This window comes from Scyliorhinus canicula, chromosome 2 (assembly GCF_902713615.1).
Source record: "Scyliorhinus canicula chromosome 2, sScyCan1.1, whole genome shotgun sequence".
Classification (NCBI taxonomy): Eukaryota; Metazoa; Chordata; class Chondrichthyes; order Carcharhiniformes; family Scyliorhinidae; genus Scyliorhinus; species Scyliorhinus canicula.
The window spans coordinates 10,176,214-10,197,269 of record NC_052147.1 but is presented as its reverse complement, the minus strand read 5'-3'; the positions used below and the strand labels follow the sequence as shown (position 1 = coordinate 10,197,269).

At 44.4% G+C, this 21,056-nt stretch overlaps 1 protein-coding gene across 6 annotated transcripts in view; it reads right to left on the bottom strand.

Moving 5' to 3' along the window:
* Positions 1-3,547: 3,547 nt before the first annotated feature.
* The window catches only part of foxn3 (forkhead box N3), a 368,703-nt gene continuing 351,194 nt past the window's right edge, over positions 3,548-21,056 (bottom strand). For all 6 annotated transcript variants that reach the window (XM_038773518.1, XM_038773559.1, XM_038773529.1 and 3 more), the window contains 2 exons: positions 13,944-14,052; positions 3,548-5,313 (listed from right to left, as the gene is read on the bottom strand). In XM_038773518.1, the coding sequence (XP_038629446.1) occupies positions 4,767-5,313; positions 13,944-14,052 (656 nt within the window). In that variant the 3' untranslated portion in view covers positions 3,548-4,766. The remainder of the gene's footprint in view (positions 5,314-13,943; positions 14,053-21,056) is intronic.

Below are 21,056 nucleotides of genomic sequence, written 5' to 3'. Positions count from 1 at the left end.
TTAGGACACTACGGGCAATTTAACATGGCCAATCCACCTAACCCGCACATCTTTGGACTGTGGGAGGAAACCGGAGCACCCGGAGGAAACCCACGCACACAGGGGGAGGACGTGCAGACTCCACACAGACAGTGACCCAGCCGGGAATCGAACCTGGGACCCTTAGCCAGGATAGTGGAGGAGGAGATGGACCCGGACTCTTTGGTGCCGATATTTGGGGTCTCAGAGAAGCTAGAGCTTATGGAGAGGAGGAAGGCCGATGTCTTGGCTGTCGCCTCTGATTGCACGGTGGCAAATTTTGCTGGAGTGGCTGTTGGCATCTCCACCGGGGAGAAGCAGTTTGGTTGGGTGACCTGTACGACTTCCTGCGATTAGAGAAGATAAAGTATGAGTTAAGGGGCTCTGCAGAGGGGTTTGAGGAAAGGTGGGGGATGTTTATGACCGTGTTTGAGGGGCTGCCCGTCACCGGGGAGGGGGGGGAGGGGGGTGGAAAAGAAGAAAAATCTGTACAATTGTATAGTTGATTGTTGGGAAGTATGTTTCCCAGGGTGGTTGTTCGCTCTAACCTGTTTTGATACATGTTTGTAATAAAATACATTAAAAAAAAGGAAATAGCAGTTTATGGTTTGGTTTAATGTTTAAAGCTTTGCTCTTGTGCTGCATCTTTTGCCAATTTAATGGTTCTGTCTTGCTCGTGCTCAATGGCCTCTTTCCAGTTAAAGGGAAACATACCAGCTTGTTCTAAATATCATTCAGCTCTGGCCTTCAGTTTTACAGACTAGCCTGACCCCTACCCATATCTATTAATCATAGTGCAGCCACCTTTTCACAGAATGACATTTTGGCTCACTGAGCAACAGGTGCCTTCTCTACCAGATGATTTGAGCTCAGAAGAAACACTATAATTGCTCTGTTGGCAAGTTAGAGAGGTTAGCCAGCAGAACTGGTGCATGCCCACTGGAGCCTTGAAGATGTCAGGTTGAGTTGGTGAATTTAAAAACTTGACATTTCCAATCCTCTTTCAAGGGTGGTTGTCTGTGCTCAGCTTCACTGGCTTTGCTGTGGCAAGAAAATCAACTCCATAACTGTGCTCCATCAGCACTGACTGATAACATTGCAGCAAGGAGGAGATGTTGTTTCTCAAGGAAACTGTGCAGAGCTGGACATTATTGAAACAGGCCCATTGGCTGCTACCCCATCCAAATCAATGATTTCAAAGCCCAGTGAAAAAGTGTGCTGGATATTTATTCTGAGTTGATAGAGCCATGAACACCTCAATAATGATTAGCATTGTTAAAATAACAGAAAAATGGTGAAACATACACTTCAGTCAAAATCTGGGAGAGAAATACAGATTCACATTTCGGCAAGGCTATTTCATTTAGCCGGTCTTCAAACGTCACTCTAGTTTCCTTTCCCAAATACTGACTGACCTACAACTGTCTATCTTCAACCTTTAACTGTTTGCTTTTAAATGCCTTGCTCTCTCGGTTTTATAATCATCCCTATTCGTGCTACCAAATTTTGATATCAACTCGTGTGCACCACAATCCAGGAGCCCTTGATGAACGTCAATCCTCGGCATTTAACAACTGACAAGCAGCACTCTTTCTCTCTGGGATTTCAATGTAAGGTGGGTGGAGAGAACAAAACTCCCCAGTGGATTGAATCTTTAACCATTTTCCCCAATCTCTGCTTCAGAGTCTAGCTCAACAGGGACATCGTATTATCCGCCATCCATTCCTTTACGCATTTCAATATGAAGGGGTGCTTAGGGATATGTGTTAACCTCAACCATAAGCAGGGTAATGATTTTGACTCTTGTGCTTCGCTTTACCAAGATTTTTCTTTCACCATTTCACTTTGGGTTAACCTCTGCTTTTTGTATATAGGAAGCTAGAATCCCAACGTTTTCCAGTTCTATGGCTTGCTTTACCCTATAGGATGTAATAGCTAACCAAAGGAGGATTATAGATTTGCTTGTTTGGTTTTGGTCACATGAGTGTTCATTTTCAACACGTCACCCTGGAGATTTGAACCAGTTTCGGTTAGCAATTTTATTCCCTAATTTCAAGTCTTTCGCCTGCTCAACCTTTGCCTGTCATGGAATATTAATGCACATGATTTCTAAAGCCTTCAGAGTAAAGATCAAATATTTGCACAAAATAATCCATCATTGTAGAAATTTACCCAGTTAAAAAGGCAGTGTCCCCTTTGCCAAATGAGGCAATTAAAAAAAAAATCAAAACCACAACACCCTGGTCACAAAGTATTTGCTATGTTACATAAACATAGCCCGATGATAATAGTTTTGCAAAATCCAGTTGCACTGTTCTCCTTTGTATGCCTACGAATAACTACAATAAGAATTCCAAATGGATTTTTTCCAGCCCCCCCAACAATGTTATTGTCATTAAACCCAGCATGTTCAGGTATAATTAATATCCGTCTACAATTTTAAACTCTGGCAGACATGGGCCAAAAAATAATAAAATAAATTGACTGCATTTGGATTTGGTCTCCTGGTTGACAGTTTTCAGAAGGAAGATGTCGAGGAGTGAGTGTGAATGAACACCTTTATTTCTGCCAGGGTAGTATCACTTGAGAGAATGTCAGTCAGGCTGCCCAATCTCTGAGGCAAATTACAGAAAGTGGGAACAAGTTCCTCAACAGCCAGCGCCACCTTGGCCATCATACTGGCAGGCCGCGTTTTTCATTCTTGATCTCCAACACACATGAAGTTTCAATTAAATTAAAAAATTAGGAATCCAATGATTGGCCAAAATGGTGCGAGTTAATCAGTTACGACTCCAGGGCTACCCTTTATCAAATTTGAAAATAAAACTGACAAAAACTGTTGAAAAAAAAACGATAAAGGAGGTGGTTTAATTTTCTTCTGTTAGTTCTAACGAACAGCACTGCTAGGTGCCTTTTTGTGACATATTGCCAATATATGATATTGATATTCAATACATCACTCCACCCCAAATATTTAACAGATCAATTTGAGGAGATTAGATAAATCATGCACACTCACTACTGACTAGCTGAGAACAGTCTTTTTTCCCCACCCCCTCCCATTCACCCCCCCCCCCCCCCCCCCCCACCCAATCTATACTGGGGGACAGTGTTATATGTTACCTGTCACTATTCTTCATATCTTACAAGCCTGTATTGGGGCCCAAATGTGTAGACAAGGCAGTGCATTCAACCATCCAAGCCCTATCAGAAATGTGAAGTCTTCATATTGCAGAGTAAGTTCCCCAACAGTCAGTTTTTTTTTCCCTGAAAAAAAGGTTAAACCTTATCACCTGCTTCAAAAAAAAATCTAGGCCTACGGGCTTAAAAATTAGAGGCATAGCCTTTTCTCTATTTTCTATATTTATATGAAAATAATTCATGCTCATGCTAAATACATTATTTACCTTACATGAACTCTTTTTTTTCCGTCTTTGAATAAAAAGCAAAGTTTTTGTTCAAAGAACCCATGCAACATGGATTGGATAATCCTGCTGGCTACGTAGGTTATATTCCAAAATCAATGGTCTTTTTTATCATACACGTATCCTGATTGAGAGAGAAACTGCTTACTCCAGTTCCAGGGCAGTGGAGGAGCTCACCAATATCACTGATAAGCAATTCTGTTTCAGAATAATACTAATGGCAGGCTTTCGAGCTTTTTTTTGTGTGTTTTGTTGTCTTCCTCATCGTGGCCAGATCAATCGCTTTGATCGGTCAGGATGGATTCGCATCACTATCTTGTTATCATTTGATTCTGAATTTCTTTGCAAGACTTGATTGCTTTCACATCACTCAGGCAGTTTCAAAGGCGGTGTGTTTTCTTTCTCTTTGCACGCAGTGCCATCCATCAGGCCTATGGCTTTGAACATGTGTGTGTGCGCGTGGGGTTTAAGAAGACAGAAATTTGTGGAACTGACCAATGGCAGGACTTTTTTTTCTACTTTAAATAGACTGTTTCTTTCCCTGTTTCGTTTTTCCCCAATAATAATGGCGGTTGTCTGCTTACTGTTAAAGATCCAGAGCTCTGGGACTTAAGTGCAGTTGCCTCCAACAAATCCATCACAGTCTTGAGCAGCACATTAATTTTCATCCTTTTGTCTAGATGCCTGGAGATGGCTCTCGGCCATAGTGCTATTCAGGCTGGCTGTCGTTCAGCATGGCTGGATCAGAACAGTCCATCACTGACCCATCTTTTCACATTAGAACATTGCGGGATTCAAAATGCAAACTCAATACGTGTCAGTGTAATGCATCCTGTGTGCACCTATACAGTCAGGCTGAAATAATTAAGAGAGAGAGAGAGAAAGAGTGGGGGAGAGAAGTGAGAGAGCGAGGGGGGGAGGGGGAGAGAAGTGAGAGAGGGGGGGGGAGGGGGAGAGAAAGGGAGAGGGAGAGACAGACAGAGAGAGAAGAGAGAGGGAGAGTGAAAGAGGGGTAAAAAGAGAGGGAGAAAAAGAGAGCAAGATCACGAGAGAGAGAGAGAGAGAAAAGGTGCAGTGATTTTGGCTTTTGTTGTCAGTCAATGAAAAGCTTTTGCAAATTAGCTGAGTGTCAGTAAAAGTTCTGCTATGGCTTCAATCTCCTTAAACGAAAATTACTTTTCATATTAAAAAAAAACTCAAGGGGGCTTAAAATAGGAAAACAAAGTGATTGCTGATATTGCCACAAATCATTATAATTCACCTGACGTGCTGAAAGAAAATAAATTTCTGCCAACAATCTTAAAGAGGCTGTGCATTACTGTCTTAATTTTTTGCTGAATGTTGCTGCTCTTTCTGCCCTTTTGAAGTGCGGTTTGTGATGTTGTCCAAACAGGACCGAATCCCCGCCAAGTGCAGGAGTGAACCCGCTGCCTCTTTCATTTCCTCATCATCACTTTCTGGTGGTTTCTCGGTGCGCCTCTTTTTAAGCGGCAGTGTCTCAGTTGCATTTTTTTTTGCCTTTGTCAGGTGTTGCCGTTTTGTGTGCTGAGATAAGTACCCACTGTCAGCCAAGGAATCCTTGGTTTCCTTTCTGTTCTTTTTCTCCTCATCCTCCGTCTCACTGTAGCTCTCGTGGCTGCGGTAACTCCCTTCGCTGGCCTCGCTCCCGTCGTGGCTGCCCTTTGTGGCAAACTCGTAATGGTCGTCGGCAGACGAAGAGGACGTCGAGTCGCTGGTAGGGGATGTGCTCCTGTGATCGGAAGATTTTGCCACACTGTAGTTGTGATCCTCTTTAGGGTCACTGCTGACCACCGGGGAACCACAGGACTGTTCGCTGTCATTCCGCATCCGACAGTTGGCAATTCCATTCCTGAAGGGGAAAAGAAACGATAGGTCAATTCAGTAAATCACCATGCGGTACTCTCTTCAATAATGGTGCCCTGCAGAAAAATGCAATAAGGAAATGAATGCACATATAGGAGCACTCGACTACGTTTTCTGCAGGGGAGTGCCTTTGATTCCTTCATGTAGGAATTGGAGGTTTTGGCTTCCTGATCGTTCTTTTCTTCTTTCACAGAAACGTTCTATTTAAGGATTGCGTTTTATAGCAAAACATACAGTGCTTACACATGTTTTGACACCAAAGCAGCAGATTGACGCTAAAGCTGCTTCCTCAATGACAACAAGCAATGTGTTTGTGAAACAAGACTTGCCTCATTGGGTTAAGAGGTCTCTAGACCCGGGTGTTCTGCAAGACTTGCCTGGCCTCGTCTCTCTCTCTGGCTGTGGTCAAAGCGAGATAAATATTCTACAGGTTGCCCCTTTGTCCTTTTTCTTTTGGGTGAAATAAAGAAGAAAATATCCAAAGGTTTTGCTGAGGGTGAGATGGAGTGGCTGAAGGGTACTCCTGAGCATAACCTCTGGAATAACCTGTTGGAATGACATTTTCTTTTGCTTTAATTTCTGGGAACAGTGTCATGCCGGCAAGACCAATATTTACTGCTCATCTCCAACTGCAGTGAGAAGGTGGTGGTGAGCTATCTTCTTGAACCGCTGTAGTTCCTGTGGTGTAGGTACACCCACTGTGCGCTTAGGGAGAGTGCCAGGATTTTGACCCAGCGACACTGAAGGAACAGCGATATATTTCCATGTTGGGAGTTGGAGAGGAGTTTGCAGGAAGTGGTATTCTGTCGCGTGTTGCCCTTTTCTAGGCAGTGGAACACTTTAGTTTGGACGATGCTGTGAATGGAACCTTGGGTGAATTGTGCCACTGAAACTGGGTGATGGTACACACTGTTAGCTCTGTGTATTGGTTGTTGAGGGAGTGAATGTTTAAGGTGGAGTATGGGGGGCGCCAATCAAGCAGTGGCTTAGTCCTGGACGGTATATAGCTTCTTTAAGCTTCTGGAGTGTTGTTGAAGCCACACTCTCCAAAACGGCACCTTAGTGTTAATATAAGCCTACTTGTGACACGTGTAAATATTATTATTGCAGATGTTTGAAAGACTTTGATGAGTCAGGTGGTGAATTACTTGCCACGGAATACCAAGCCTCTAACCTTCTTTTGTAGTCACAGTAATTTATATAGCTAGTTCAGTTAATTTGCACCCCCCCCCCCCCCCCAACCATATGAAGTGAACTCCTGCTATAGGGCTACCGAAGGCTCCACTCCCTGGCAGTGCCAGGTTGGCAGTGCCCTGCCAGGGGGCACCTTCTGCCATGTCTCTGACTACCTGGGGGCTACATCGGTCTCTGAGAACCCATCATGGGCATCGCGTCTAGCCTCCGTTTTTGGAGACCACTATTGATTCCCACCAGTGTCCCGTCACACCGGCGGATGGGAACATCTTCAAATTTCAAATTCCTAGACAATCCTAGGAAGTTTCAAATTTCTAGGGGTGCACATCACCAAAAATCTATCCTGGTCCACTCATGTCGACGCTATCACCAAGAAAGCACAACTGGGGGCAGCACGGTGGCACAGTGGTTAGCATTGCTGCCTACGGCGCTGAGGACCCGGGTTCGAATCCCGGCCCTGGGTCACTGTCCGTGTGGAGTTTGCACATTCTCCCCGTGTCTGCGTGGGTTTCGCCCCCACAACCCAAAGATGTGCAGGTTAGGTGAATTGGCCACGCTAAAACTGCCCCTTAATTGGAAAAAATAATTGGGTACTCTAAATTTATAAAAAAAAAAGAAAGCACAACAGCGCCTTTACTTCCTCAGGAAACTAAGGAAATTTGGCATGTCCACATTAACCCTTACCAACTTTTACAGATGCACTATAGAGAGCATCCTCTCGGGCTGCATCACAGCCTGGTATGGCAACTGCTCGGCCCAGGACCGCAAGGAACTTCAGAGAGTCGTGAATACCGCCCAGTCCATCACACAAACCTGCCTCCCATCCATTGATTCCATCTACACCTCCCGCTGCCGGGGGAAAGCAGGCAGCATAATCAAGGATCCCTCCCACCCGGCTTACTCACTTTTCCAACTTCTTCCATCGGGCAGGAGATTCAGAAGTCAGAGAACACGGACGAACAGACTCAAAAACAGCTTCTTCCCCACTGTCACCAGACTCCTAAATGACCCTTTTATGGACTGTCCTCATTAACACTACACCCTGTCTGCTTCATCCGATGCCAATGCTTATGTAGTTACATTGTATATCTTGTGTTGCCCTATTATGTATTCTCATGTATTTTCTTGAATTCTGTTCAATTCCCTTTTCTTCCCATGTACTGAATGATCTGTTGAGCTGCTTGCAGAAAAATACTTTTCACTGTACCTCGGTACACGTGACAATAAACAAATCCAATCCAATCCAATCTCACGTTCCTGGGGGATTTGGCGTTAAGCCGATTTTGAATGCCAAAATATATTCAAATCGCTGGTAATCGGGTTCACGCTCCCGCTGGGCATGAACCCGGTTACGTTGCTGGTGGGGGAGATTTCTAGCCATAACAGGATCTGCGCTTGCACCAAATGGGGATGAAAAATCACCCCCTCTTTCACCTTCCCAAAGTGATCAAGCAAGATTTGTTTTTTAAAAAAAGGTTCAGCAAATAATAACAGACATGCTAATGTTTAAAACAGAGAGGGAAATAATCAGGACCTGGCAACAAGAGTCATCTGCTGTGCCAAGCAGCTCCCTCTGATTCGCTGATAGACTTCCAATCACAATTCTCTGTGTCACTCAGGAAAATTAGTGTAGCGTGGGGTAAATTCGAAAAACAAACATCGAATTTGCAGCACACACACGAGCCATTTGGTCGAACTGGTCTGTTCCAGTGCTTACCCTCGACATCAGCCTCTCCATGCTCTATTTCATTTTGCTCTTTTACTTTTTTCTCTCCTGTGGACTTATCGAGCTTCCCCTGAAAGGCAACTCACCCAACCCATGTGGTAGCAAATCCCACATTCTATGAAATCGGTTACCCCGGAATTCTTCACTGGGTATATTAGTAGCTGCCTTACATTTGGTCCATATCGTAAATAAAATCAGTCTGTCAAAACCAGTACTGGCACAGACTAATTGTCAGCTTAACAATTGCATCCATTATCGGCCCCATGTTGTCAATGCCTTGATACTCAGACCCACTTGGTTCTTCCATTTGTCTGAGGAGTTGAATATTCACCAAGGTTAACACACAGGTCTTTTAGTTTTAATTGTCTAGGACCAAATCTGGTTTGACATATTACATTGGTAAACAGTGCTCATAACCAGCAGAGAGAGAGTTTGGCTCCAAGTCATTGAAACTTTGACTTGAGCAATAACGCTGAGCACCATTGGTAGCACAGTGGTTAGCCCTGTTGCTTCACAGCACCAGGGTTCGATTCCTGTCTTGCGTCACTGTCTGTGCGGAGACTGCACGTTCTCCCTGTGTTTGCGTGGGTTTCCTCCGGGTTCCTCCCACAAGTCCCAAAAGACGTGCTTGTTTGGTAATTTGGACATTATGAATTCTCCCTCTGTGTACCCGAACAGGCGCCGGAATGTGGCGACTAGGGGATTTTCACAGTAACTTCATTGCAGTGTTAATACTTGTGACAATAATAAAGACTACTTGTTTAAAATATTAAGCTTAGCACCCACTAGCACCGACGCAATGCTCTGTTCACACAAATTCAGATTTATTCTGTATGAAATTATAAGAAAAATTTATTAGGAACACGTTTCTACAAGTAGAGCTGCATTGATAGAATGGCTTTAAGAAAGCAAAACAGAGTGCGAATATAACAAGATGAGATTAATAATGAGAATGTGATAAATTATTACGCCTTTGCACATTGTACATTATACCAACTTGCCAGCGTTAAATATCTGGACATATTTAAGGTTCTTCCCATTATGCAGGCAGTTTAGGTCAGTAATTACAAATTGTCGTCTTCTTATTCATTTAAGTACAGAGAGCTGTTGTAACGTTAAATATTAAAAAGGTTAGAATTGCACTTTGCATGACAACTAATACTTTAAAAAATAGATTATGTTGACTAAAAAGCATTTTTAGCGGAGATTTTCAATAAAGAATAAGCGATTTAGAACAGTAATAGGGTGTTTTCAATAAGAAGTTGGTATACAGCTAAATTACTAAAAGTGTTAATAAATTCCAGTGAGAGCACACTTTGAAATCTAATGAGGCTCAATTAATAAAAATAAATCTCTTTCTATATTTAACACCTGATAAACCCATTCAAGTTCCGTGTAAACATTACAGGTTTATTGCAAATTATTATTTTAGAAGTCCTCACAAAACCAACCAACATGAGGTTAGGAGCAATCTGCTGACTCTGGAAGGGGTTAGAAAATAAAAGGACAGCACTGTGCTCCCAATATTTACTTCGAATTGAAATGAGAATGAGTTGGATTCTCCGTTTGGTTCCCCCGCCAGAACTGAATTGCTCCTGGCCCGCAGGAGAGATTCAGTCTCCCCAGCCGTGCAGATTTACGCAGGGAGCTCAAGGAATGCCGTTTAGAATCCCGCTATCGGGCAGCCATTTTGAGCTGGTGTCCAACAGCGAGGTCCAGCGGCTGCTGCCCACCCAACACCAGTAAGGGCATCCTACCCTGCACCCCCCATGGTACACAGACGATGGTGACCTGATCCCCCCCCCCCCAACACCCATTAACAGAAATCTCACTATCTCCGATGGTCAGAGACGCCCCCATAACAGACACCCCAGCCTGGAAGTTAAAGATCAGTCCAGACAGAAACAGCGAAAACATTTTTAAAAATAAATTTAGAGTAGTCAATTTTTTTTTCCAATAAAGGGGCAATTTAGCGCTGTCAATCCACCTACCCTGCACATCTTTCGTTTATGGGGGTGAGACACATGCAGACAAGGGGAGAATGTGCAAACTCCACACGGACAGTGACCCGGGTCGGGGATCGAACCCGGGTCCTCAGCCCAGTAGGCAGCAGTGCTAACCACTGCGTCACCGTGCCGACCCCGGAAATAGTGAAAACAATGACTGCTTTTTCCCATCTGTCCCTTACACCTGCTGCCTCAGACAGATGGCTAGAAAACAACAGCTGTTTCTTCATAGAAAGCCAAAACCCTATCATCAGGTCGTGAACACCCCTCAGATCCGTTGGTCTGCACGGCTTTTTTTCACTTCCAAAGAGGAAAAGCTTTTAGTAGGCTGTAACGGACAGCTTCCAGACAGCCAGATGTCTGGAATGCTTATGTTCATTTCCATTCACGCTTGAATGCATCTTAAATCGCTAGTTTTGAACCTAACTGCCATTTAGAAACAGTTACGTGTTAAGTGCTTTCACTTCCTCTTTCTTAGCAGAAAGCACTTAAATGCTTTTGTTGTAGTCAGAAGCTGTCAATCATGGGCAGCATGGTGGCGCAGTGCATAGCACTGCTGCCTCACGCCGCCTAGATCCCAGGTTCGATCCCGGCTCTGGCTCACTGTCCATGTGGAATTTGCACATTCTCCCCGTGTCTGCGTGGGTTTCACCCCCACAACCCAAAGATGTGCAAGCTAGGTAGCCATGCTAAATTGTCCCTTACTTGGAAAAAGGAATTGGGTACGCTAAGTTTATATTAAAAAAAGAAGCTATCATAGCTAGATGTTTATAAATATTGCGGTTAGGTTCACAGCAGGGTACATGAGATGTACTGTTATGGGGGGGGGGGGGGGAAAGGTGCAATGATAGTATTTGATAGCTTCATAAACTGCACCATTCCGTTCTTGCTCAACAGCTTTCAGGAACAATTCTTTGGCCTTTTCTTCACGAGCAAGCTCCTGTTTCCCTTTGATAACTGAAGATTTGAAAAGCGGCTTCTTGCCCGAGACTTTACCAGACTCCATGTCTGATCCGTTGGAGCTTCCATTTGGATTCAGCTCAGACATCCATTGAGAACGAAATACATCAAGTTCCTCCTGAAGGTTTGCTTCTTCAGGCCTTTCATTTTCGTCAGCATCAATGACACCTGTATAGTTATCTTTTTCATTGTCTACCATGCTTTAAAGTGCCTGCGGATTTTCAGCGCGTAAACCAGGGACGACGATCGATCACAGATTATTGCCAATGGGAGAATTAATAAGGACATCAAATCTTGAAGGATTGTAACAGAGGAGAAATTCTTTCCACTGGCAGGATTGTGATCAGATTTAAGATAATTGACAAAAAGGACCAGAGTTGAGGCCAGTGAGTTTAGATGAGCTGGAATAAAGTGTCTAAAAAAGAGGAAACCTTTGCAGGGTTACAAGCAGAGAGGAGTAATAGAACTAATCGGATAACCCTTTGAAAGTGTCGCACAGGCCCAGTGAGCCAAGTGGCTTTGTATCAGCCAAGGACACAATGCTAATTTAGCAAACAGACCATACTGGTTTGGGAAAAGTCATTCTGAAACAAGATGGATGACGGAGTAATCACTTGCTGAATTTTTGCACGCAGTTTAATTCTTGGAGCAGCAAACACAGCTGGCTCAATGCATTTCTAATATTCTCAACAATACAAAGGGTAATGCCATGGAGGCACTAGTTTGCCAGCAATGAAAATGCTTGCATCATTAAGATCACAAGAAATCAATGGACTCGGCAATTTGGCCTCTCCAAATCAGCTGGCAGGCAGGAACCGTGTTCAGGGACAGTTCCAGATAATCAGGAAGGGAAGGAGCAAGAGATCGGGGCTTGCAGGTGGACAGAGTGATCTTCAGTGTTGAGGAAGAAGAGATTGTCACTGGAGGGAGTGAGCAGAAGGCGGAGGCTGGAGGCAAGGAGAAGGCAAAGTTCAGCGCAGGAGATTAGGGTTGAAAGATTGGGGTGGAGGTGGTTTGTGATCGCAGCGAGGCAGAGGTAAGAGACTGCAGCAGGCAGAGGGGAGACCGTAGACGTCCTGAGGGTCCGGAGAAACACTCCTGTTTCTCTTGGTCCACAAGATGTGCTGTAAAATCACTTGTCTTCTTGAGCCGGCAGCTGCCACTTCCCTGTTGCTGCCATGTTCCACCAACCTTGGAAAACCCACCACAGCCTCTGTTAAATTTAAATTAGACTCCCAGCTGCACTGTGGGACCACAATATAAACATGTTAATGGACTCTCCCGTTTTCCAAGTGCACATCATGAAAATCAATCACTCCAAAATAGCATCAAGTGCTTACATGGCAGGTTGGGGACAAGTTCCCATTTTATAATTTTTAAACCACATCCCAACCCTCTTCGATCCATTTTGTGGGGGAAAGGGGGTTAATTGGGGCACTGTTACAGAAACTGAAATAGCCACCAATTAAAAAAAATATATAAATTCAGAGTACCCAATTCATTTTTTCCAATTAAGGGGTAATTTAGTGTGGCCAATCCACCTACCCTGCACATCTTTGGATTGTGGGGCCAAAACCCATGCAGACACGGGGAGAATGTGTAAACTCCACACGGACAGTGATCCAGAGCCGGGATCAAACCTGGGACCTCGGCGCCGTGAGGCAACAGGGCTAACCCACTGCGCCACCGTGTTGCCCTAGCCCACAATTTTTATCTGTTCAGTGGATCTGCAGTGGAGGGTGGGGGGGATATTTTTGACCTATTCTTTCAGTAATTTCAAACTTATGTTAGTCAAAGTGGAAAATACAAAGTAATTTAGCTGGAATTCAAATTTACGTATCTAAAAGTTTCAGGAGATTTCATTACATTGCATTAAATGACAAGATAATAATTGGAACTCTTGTAAGACACAAACATAGATAAGTGGCTGACTTGAAACTCAGATGCTAACGTATGATAGTTGAGATAATTGTGACTTGCCAAGCACAAAATGAGACTCTCTTTCAGTTTGTAGGTATGGGAGAAATTGACATGGATCTATTTCCAAAGCATGCTTCTCCAAATTCTATCTTTTACTATAATAATAATCTCTATTAGTGTCACAAGTAGGCTAATATTAACACTGTAATGAAGTTACTGTGAAAATCCCCTAGCCGCCACATTCCGGCGCCTGTTCGGGTACACTGAGGGAGAATTCAGAATGTCTAATTCACCCATCAAGCACATCTTTCGTGACTTGAGGGAGGAAACTGGAGCACCTGGAGGAAGCCCACGCAGACACCAAAGATGTGCAGGTTTGGTGGATTGGCCATGCTAAATTGCCCTTAGTGTCCAAAAAGGTTAGGTGGGGGTTAAGGGGATAGGGTGGGGGTGTGGGCTTAATTGGGGTGCTCTTTCCAAGAGCCGGTGCAGACTCGATGGGCTGAATGGCCTCCTTCTGCACTGTAAATTCTATGAAACTATGACACGGGGAGAATGTGCAGACTCAACATCGACAGTGACCCAAGCCAGGAATCGAACCCGGGTCCCTGACGCCGTGAAGCAACAGTGCTAACCACTGTACTACCGTGCCGCCCCTCATTGTACAACATTATAAAATTTACATCTAGACTGCTGGATGGCTTCATTAGAAGTCACATGGCCAGCTTTAGCACCAATAGCGAGTTAAGGCAGCTGAATACTTCAATTGCAACATTTGTAATTGACGTGAGATAAGTGCTAACTCTTTACCTTACAGCAGCAGCCATACTCCCAATGCTGTTGATGGGCAGTGGCTTCATCCCCATGAAAGGCCCTCGATTGTATGCTCGACCTCCATTTGGCATAACTCCCACAGCATCTGGAAAAGAGAACTACAATGTCAGAGGAACCCACACTTACACAACTCAAATTGTAAAGCAACATGTCTAGAAAAGAAAATAAACGCATAACACGGTTAACACTTGGTCCCATTTAAGTAAAATACATCAAGAGTCTGCTTCAATATTGTGGCTAAAACTCATGATAACTGGGCTGTTTTTTGACCTTGACCAAGTATAACGCATGGATCAGTAGCAAAAGTGGATGCTTTTTAAAAAAAACTTTTGCTTGCATTGGATTGTAGTTACGAATGCCATTGTTACTTTCAAATTTGAGTAAGCATGGTGTTTTCCCAGAGTATTTAATTTGTATTATATCGAAAGTTTAATAAAATGTCTACAGTAATGTCTATCCATTAATTCTTGTAAGGGTATTCTAAAAATAAATCAAATATCCACCACTTAGTTGTTTCGTTTTGAGTTTCTGCCACAGTATTAGAGCTGGACATACATGTTGGCTTTCTATGCTTGTTAGTAACTTCATGGTCAGTGCCATCATTTTCGTATTGCACACTGGTACCAAAACACATTTTTAAAAATACACATTTTAATATTCGATACACTGAATTCATCACCCCAAATTGCTCCCACTGTCAGCACTTCAACTTTGTGCTCAATGCTGGATGTTCTTTCTAGATCAATACTTGAAAGTACATGGTGTATCATTTTATTGCTGGACGTTCTCTACAGACAGATGAAAACTTCACAGACCGAGATAGCATAGCTTTTTTTACAAGTCAACACTATTCATTATCCATAGTTACTTACACTCAAGCAATAACCGTATGCTCGGCCCATCAGAAAGAGTTAAGCTGGCCCTGGACAGGTACTAGAACGCAACAATGCACAACTAGAATTGGTTTACTTCTTCTGCTCACGAGTTTATTTTCTTTAAAATAAGTCTCTTCATTCGTATATTTCAGCAGTTAATTTTTCCAGAAAGAAAAAATGTTTCTCAGGGAGGGTAAATACGTATTAAAAAATAATAATTAACCCTTCTAAGGGGGTTTGAAAGTTCACGAGTAACATTTCTGTCACTGGACATGAATATCCACGAGCCAGAGAACAGAATGAATGCTTCAATTCAACAGATACAAATATGGACCAAAGTATCAACGTGTCAAATTTCGACTAGTTACCTGTCAACCTATAGAAATGTAAGTATTTTCTTTGAGAGATTGTTGAATATGTCTGTTCTAGCTCATTTTTAAAAGATGAGCTTTTTAATCTGCCCGATTGCCTTCCTCGAATTAAATTTGCCTTCAACCAAAGTTCATTACTAAACATGCCACGTTTATCCATTGCCAACTTTTGCACGGAGGACTCCAATCTCCTGGAGCTGGATTGAAACAAATCACAATACTCATTTCACTTAGTGTTATTGGCAACCACTAATGGAAGGAGATAACCTCCTCCTCTGGGGCTGGGTTTTAATCCATGTCCCAAAGGTGCGACAACATTGCTCTCACACAGTTCGCCATAAATATTCCCGAGGCTACAGTTTTCCGCTTTGACTAAGAGTGCCGTTTGAGTCATCGGTTTTCTCGGAAATGAAACCAGAACAAATATTTTAGTGGGGAAAATAAACATAAAAACGAAATCTGTAACAGATGTCTGAAACACGATGGAGAAAGAACATGTTGGGGGCTCAGAAGAGAAGTTGTCGGCCCCCAGAGATGAAGTACAACATGCTTTCTAGAGGTGGGCCAAGGAAAGGGCAAGGGAATCCAAGCTGAGGTAAATACCCCATTACAAAATTATTGCACAGGTGTCATAAATGAAGTCGAATTTCCTTCTGTTAATGCGGCACTAAAATACTATTTCCAATTATTTGACAGCATGAATTTCGAAGCATAAGGTGCACTGAACGCCTACACGCCCGTTGATGCAAATTAGAAAGGTGCTTGGCGCTGACCAACTCTTACAAAATGTATTCGCGTGCATAGGTACAAGCTGTCTACTTTCAAAAGCTATCAAATTTAATTTGCAGGGATGTTGGCATCTTAAAAATGCTCAACTAGTTTCTGAAACAAACAGGAGTTTATTTACAGACCATCGCTCAAGCGAGTATAAAAGGAGAAAGTCCCTTTCTCCCATTCACAGCTCAGCCGCGCATTTCAGGAAACAAAACTACAATTTAGGAAGATGACAATTTGCTTCCGGATGACACAGGGCAAGAAAATCTGACATTCAGACTGGGTGACACCCGAGATGATGTAGAAATCTAGAAATCCAAAATTATCTCTGAAGAGTCATATGGACTCGAAAGGTGAAACACATCGTCCCTCTCCACAGACGCTGCCAGACTTGATGAGCTTTTCCAGCATTTTAGATTTTTATTACTGGCAACCATGCGCTCAATGATGCATCCAAAGTATATCAGTAAGCTGAAATTTCTTTATAAAATGGCAAGTTACTATTTATTTCCGGTTGGGTTCGACTGTCTATTTTTTTTAAATCTGGGAGATGAAAATGTCACCAAGATAATTCTTGGCTTTTGACTGGAAAATTCTGTACTGCATATAAACGTATTGGACTGTAACATTAATCAGTTGACCCACAGCTCTACATTTTGATTACCCGTTGATACTCTGGTGTAAAACTAAAAGCTTGCACAAAGTTAACAGTCGCCTAGCCCCATTTACACATCACAATCAATGTCACGCAATAATTCAGCTAAAATCTCGGAACTTCTACCCAGCTGTGAAATTAGAAGAGTGAGCAGCACTCACTTTGGAAAATGTTGCTTGGGAAGGTTACGAGAATCATTCCAAAAGCAGCCAATACCAGGAGAAACAAACACCAAAGCAAACTAATACGATCAGAATAAATGCAGTTTCAGGACCCTCATTTTACGGTATGTCTGGCTTGCATTGAAACATGCATCTCAACAAGCAATATCAAGTGACACAATACACGTCTATAAATATATTGCAAACATTCCATTAGTTGATGGAGTCTCAGTTTAGTAAGTGTAATTGGATTTATTTATCTTTCCACACATTACTCTTTTATATGTACAACAAAAACAAGTAGGAGTGACTTTTGATTAAAAAACAGCATTCCCCTCTCTTCCACCCTCAAACCCATGTCGCAGGTTTATTCTCCTGTATTACTATAACTGCAGGCCAAAGCTTCTTCATTCACTATGAAGCACTTTGGGATGCCCGAAAGAACATGCAAGGTTTTATATAAATGTACGTTCTTCCATCTTTAAGATAGTAAATGAAAGTCAACTCTCGGATCCTTGGGTGTTCCTTGGTGGTAGATCCAAACCACCTGGGTCAATATGAAGATATTTTCTGACTTTCTTGGTTTACATGTGTCCTGTCTGCCAATGAATGGCCAAATGATGCAAATACAAATGCATTTTATTCTGCTAGTTTGCCACATTCATTGTTTGCCTCCCTGACATGTTTTTCTTTAATGCTCTCCTCCTGAAGACAATGATGTCTTGCTGAGGTACCTTTTCATATTTGTTTTATTTTTAAAAATAAATTTAGAGTACCCAATTCATTTTTTCCAATTAAGGTGCAATTTAGCGTGGCCAATCCACCTGCCCTGCACATCTTTGGGTTGTGGGGGCGAAACCCACGCAAACATGGGGCGAATGTACAAACTCTGCATGGAGTGACCCAGAGCTGGGATTGAACATGGGATCTTGGCACCATGAGGCAGCAGTGCTTTTTTTTTTAAATTTAGCGTACCCAATTATTTTTTTCCAATTCAGGGGCAATTTAATATGGCCAATCCACCTAACCTGCACATCTTTTGGGTTGTGGGGGTGAAACCCACGCAGGCACGGGGAGAACGTGCAAACTCCACACGGACAGTGACCCAGGGCCGGGATTCGAACCCGGGTCCGCAGCGCCGTAGGCAGCAATGCTAACCACTGTGCCACCGTGCTGCCCGAGGCAGCAGTGCTAACCACTGCGCCACCGTGCTGCCCTTTGCTGAGGTACCTTTGAGTGCCTAAACCAAGTTGCCTTTGGCAGCAGGTAGGCAGGTCATTTAATATCAATGGGGCTTGGGCTGACTGCATCCACATTTCCAGCCACTGACTGGAGGAGTGAGAACACACCTTGATTTTTCTCCATGCCTCGTAGGCAATGAAGTCAATTCTCAGAATTCTACCGCTGTTGTGACAGATTGGTTGCCTTTGAGCAAACCAAACTCTTTTGCCTGTTTGATCACAAACCGTCATTAAACTCAACATCCATCCATGTTACCTTAAATATGCTTTAGCTGCAGCATGCACTGCCTACTCGTAAAGTTGTAGTCTACGGTGTCAACTCGTAAAGTTGCCTTTGCCAACACATCCCAGTAACGTAACCTCAGTGAAGGACATAAGCAACAATGTCGGGGGAGCACCATTACCTCCAGACCACATATTACCTTGACTTGATAGGTCAACACTCATTCAGTTCAATGGTTATGACACTGGACGAGCAACCAGAAACCATGAATGCAAAGCTCAAGTTATGAAATTTGGCAAATTGTAAAACTGAATTACAAGTGGTAATTTGCCATAAGACCATCAAACTCAAACACCAATGCCCTTTGAGGTAGTCCTACTTGGTCTTGTGACTTAACTCCCAAATTTACATGGTGAATTCTTAATACTCTTCAGGACAATTTAAGGTAAAGCATAGTTTCTTTGATTCAATTTCCAATCATGATGTTATTTAGTTGAATCACTTTTTTAAATGCACACATGCAGTCCCCAGCCAATACCTCAGATTAAAGCAGCCTGTCCATAATATCAGCATCAACCCTGGGCTGTGCTTCGCATCCTACATTCTCGCCATCAAAATGGCTGCCGGCTTCCATTTCTTTTTTTGTTTTTTTAAAAAAATGTTTTATTAGGGGCATAACATTTCATAAGATACTTTAAACAAGACAAGATCAAGTCATGTATTTACAAGAATTTTAAAACCACTATACTTTTAACTATTATACATTGGGTGTATCATCACGGGGCCTGTCAGAAGTTCAGAAGTTGAGGTTGCTAGGTGATCGAGACAGATACAGAAAGAAGTGGCTTACACAACAAGAAAAACTGCTGTTGAGCACTGGCTGGGCCAGGCCATGGTCTGGTCCAATCGGTCATGTGGGGGCCAGTCACTGGCTCTGCTCCCCACAAGGGGGGGAGGGAGGGGGGGGGGGGAGGAGAGAGGAAAGAAGGGGCGTGGCCTGCACGCAGCTATGGAAGGTCCCTGCGAGGGAGCCCCCGGTAGTCGACCATTGCTGCTATGTGGCCTGCCCCCCGATATATCAGCCATGTTTTGGGCTGGGGGTGGGGGAGAAAGAGACTGTTGGACAGCTAGTGTGCAGCCTTGGGTGGTGCTGCCAATCACTAGCCGAGCAGGGGTCTCGCTGGGCGACCAGGGAGGCAAAGACCAGGGCATCCGCCTCCCACACTCCCCAAGAGGACCTCTGGCTGTTCTGATACCCCAAAGACCGCAACCAGCGGGCACAGCTCCACCCTTAGCCCCACAATCCAGGACATGGCCTCGAAGAAGGACATCCAGTACCTGACAAGTCTAGGGCAGGCCCAGAAGATGTGGGTGCAGTAGGCCGGGCTCTCCCTTACAGCTTTCATTTCTAACTTAATCTGCTGCCTCTGAAATCCTCATCTCAATTTGACTATTCCAACAGTCTCCAAGATTGCCTGCCACACCCCCAACACAAATGTAGCCCCCGCCCATCACCACTCCCTTCCCTCCATCTCACCACTCCCTTCCCTCCATCTCACCACTCCCTTCCCTCCATCTCACCACTCCCTTCCCTCCATATCAGCACTGCCTTCCCTCCATCTCACCACTCCCTTCCCTCCATCTCACCACCCCCTTCCCTCCATCTCACCACTCCCTTCCCTCCATCTCACCACTCCCTTCCCTCCATCTCACCACTCCCTTCCCTCCATATCAGCACTGCCTTCCCTCCATCTCACCACTGCCTTCCCTCCATCTCACCACTCCCTTCCCTCCATCTCACCACTCCCTTCCCTCCATCTCACCACTCCCTTCCCTCCATATCAGCACTGCCTTCCCTCCATCTCACCACTCCCTTCCCTCCATATCACCACTGCCTTCCCTCCATATCACCACTCCCTTCCCTCCATCTCACCACTCCCTTCCCTCCATATCACCACTGCCTTCCCTCCATCTCACCACTCCCTTCCCTCCATATCAGCACTGCCTTCCCTCCATCTCACCACTGCCTTCCCTCCATCTCACCACTGCCTTCCCTCCATCTCACCACTGCCTTCCCTCCATCTCACCACTGCCTTCCCTCCATCTCACCACTGCCTTCCCTCCATATCACCACTCCCGTCCCTCCATCTCACCACTGCCTTCCCTCAATCTCACTACTCCCTTCCCTCCATAATCACCACTCCCTTCCCTCCATATCACCACTCCCTTCCCTCCATAATCACCACTCCCTTCCCCTCCATCTCACCACTCCCTTCCCTCCATCTCACCACTCCCTTCCCTCCATCTCACCACTCCCTTCCCTCCATCTCACCACTCCCTTCCCTCCATATCACCACTCCCTTCCCTCCATCTCACCACTCCCTTCCCTCCATCTCACCACTCCCTTCCCTCCATCTCACCACTCCCTTCCCTCCATCTCACCACTCCCTTCCCTCCATCTCACCACTCCCTTCCCTCCATCTCACCACTCCCTTCCCTCCATATCACCACTCCCTTCCCTCCATATCACCACTGCCTTCCCTCCATATCACCACTGCCTTCCCTCCATATCACCACTCCCTTCCCTCCATCTCACCACTCCCTTCCCTCCATCTCACCACTCCCTTCCCCCCATATCACCACTGCCTTCCCTCCATATCACCACTGCCTTCCCTCCATCTCACCACTCCCTTCCCTCCATATCACCACTCCCTTCCCTCCATATCACCACTGCCTTCCCTCCATCTCACCACTCCCGTCCCTCCATCTCACCACTCCCTTCCCTCCAT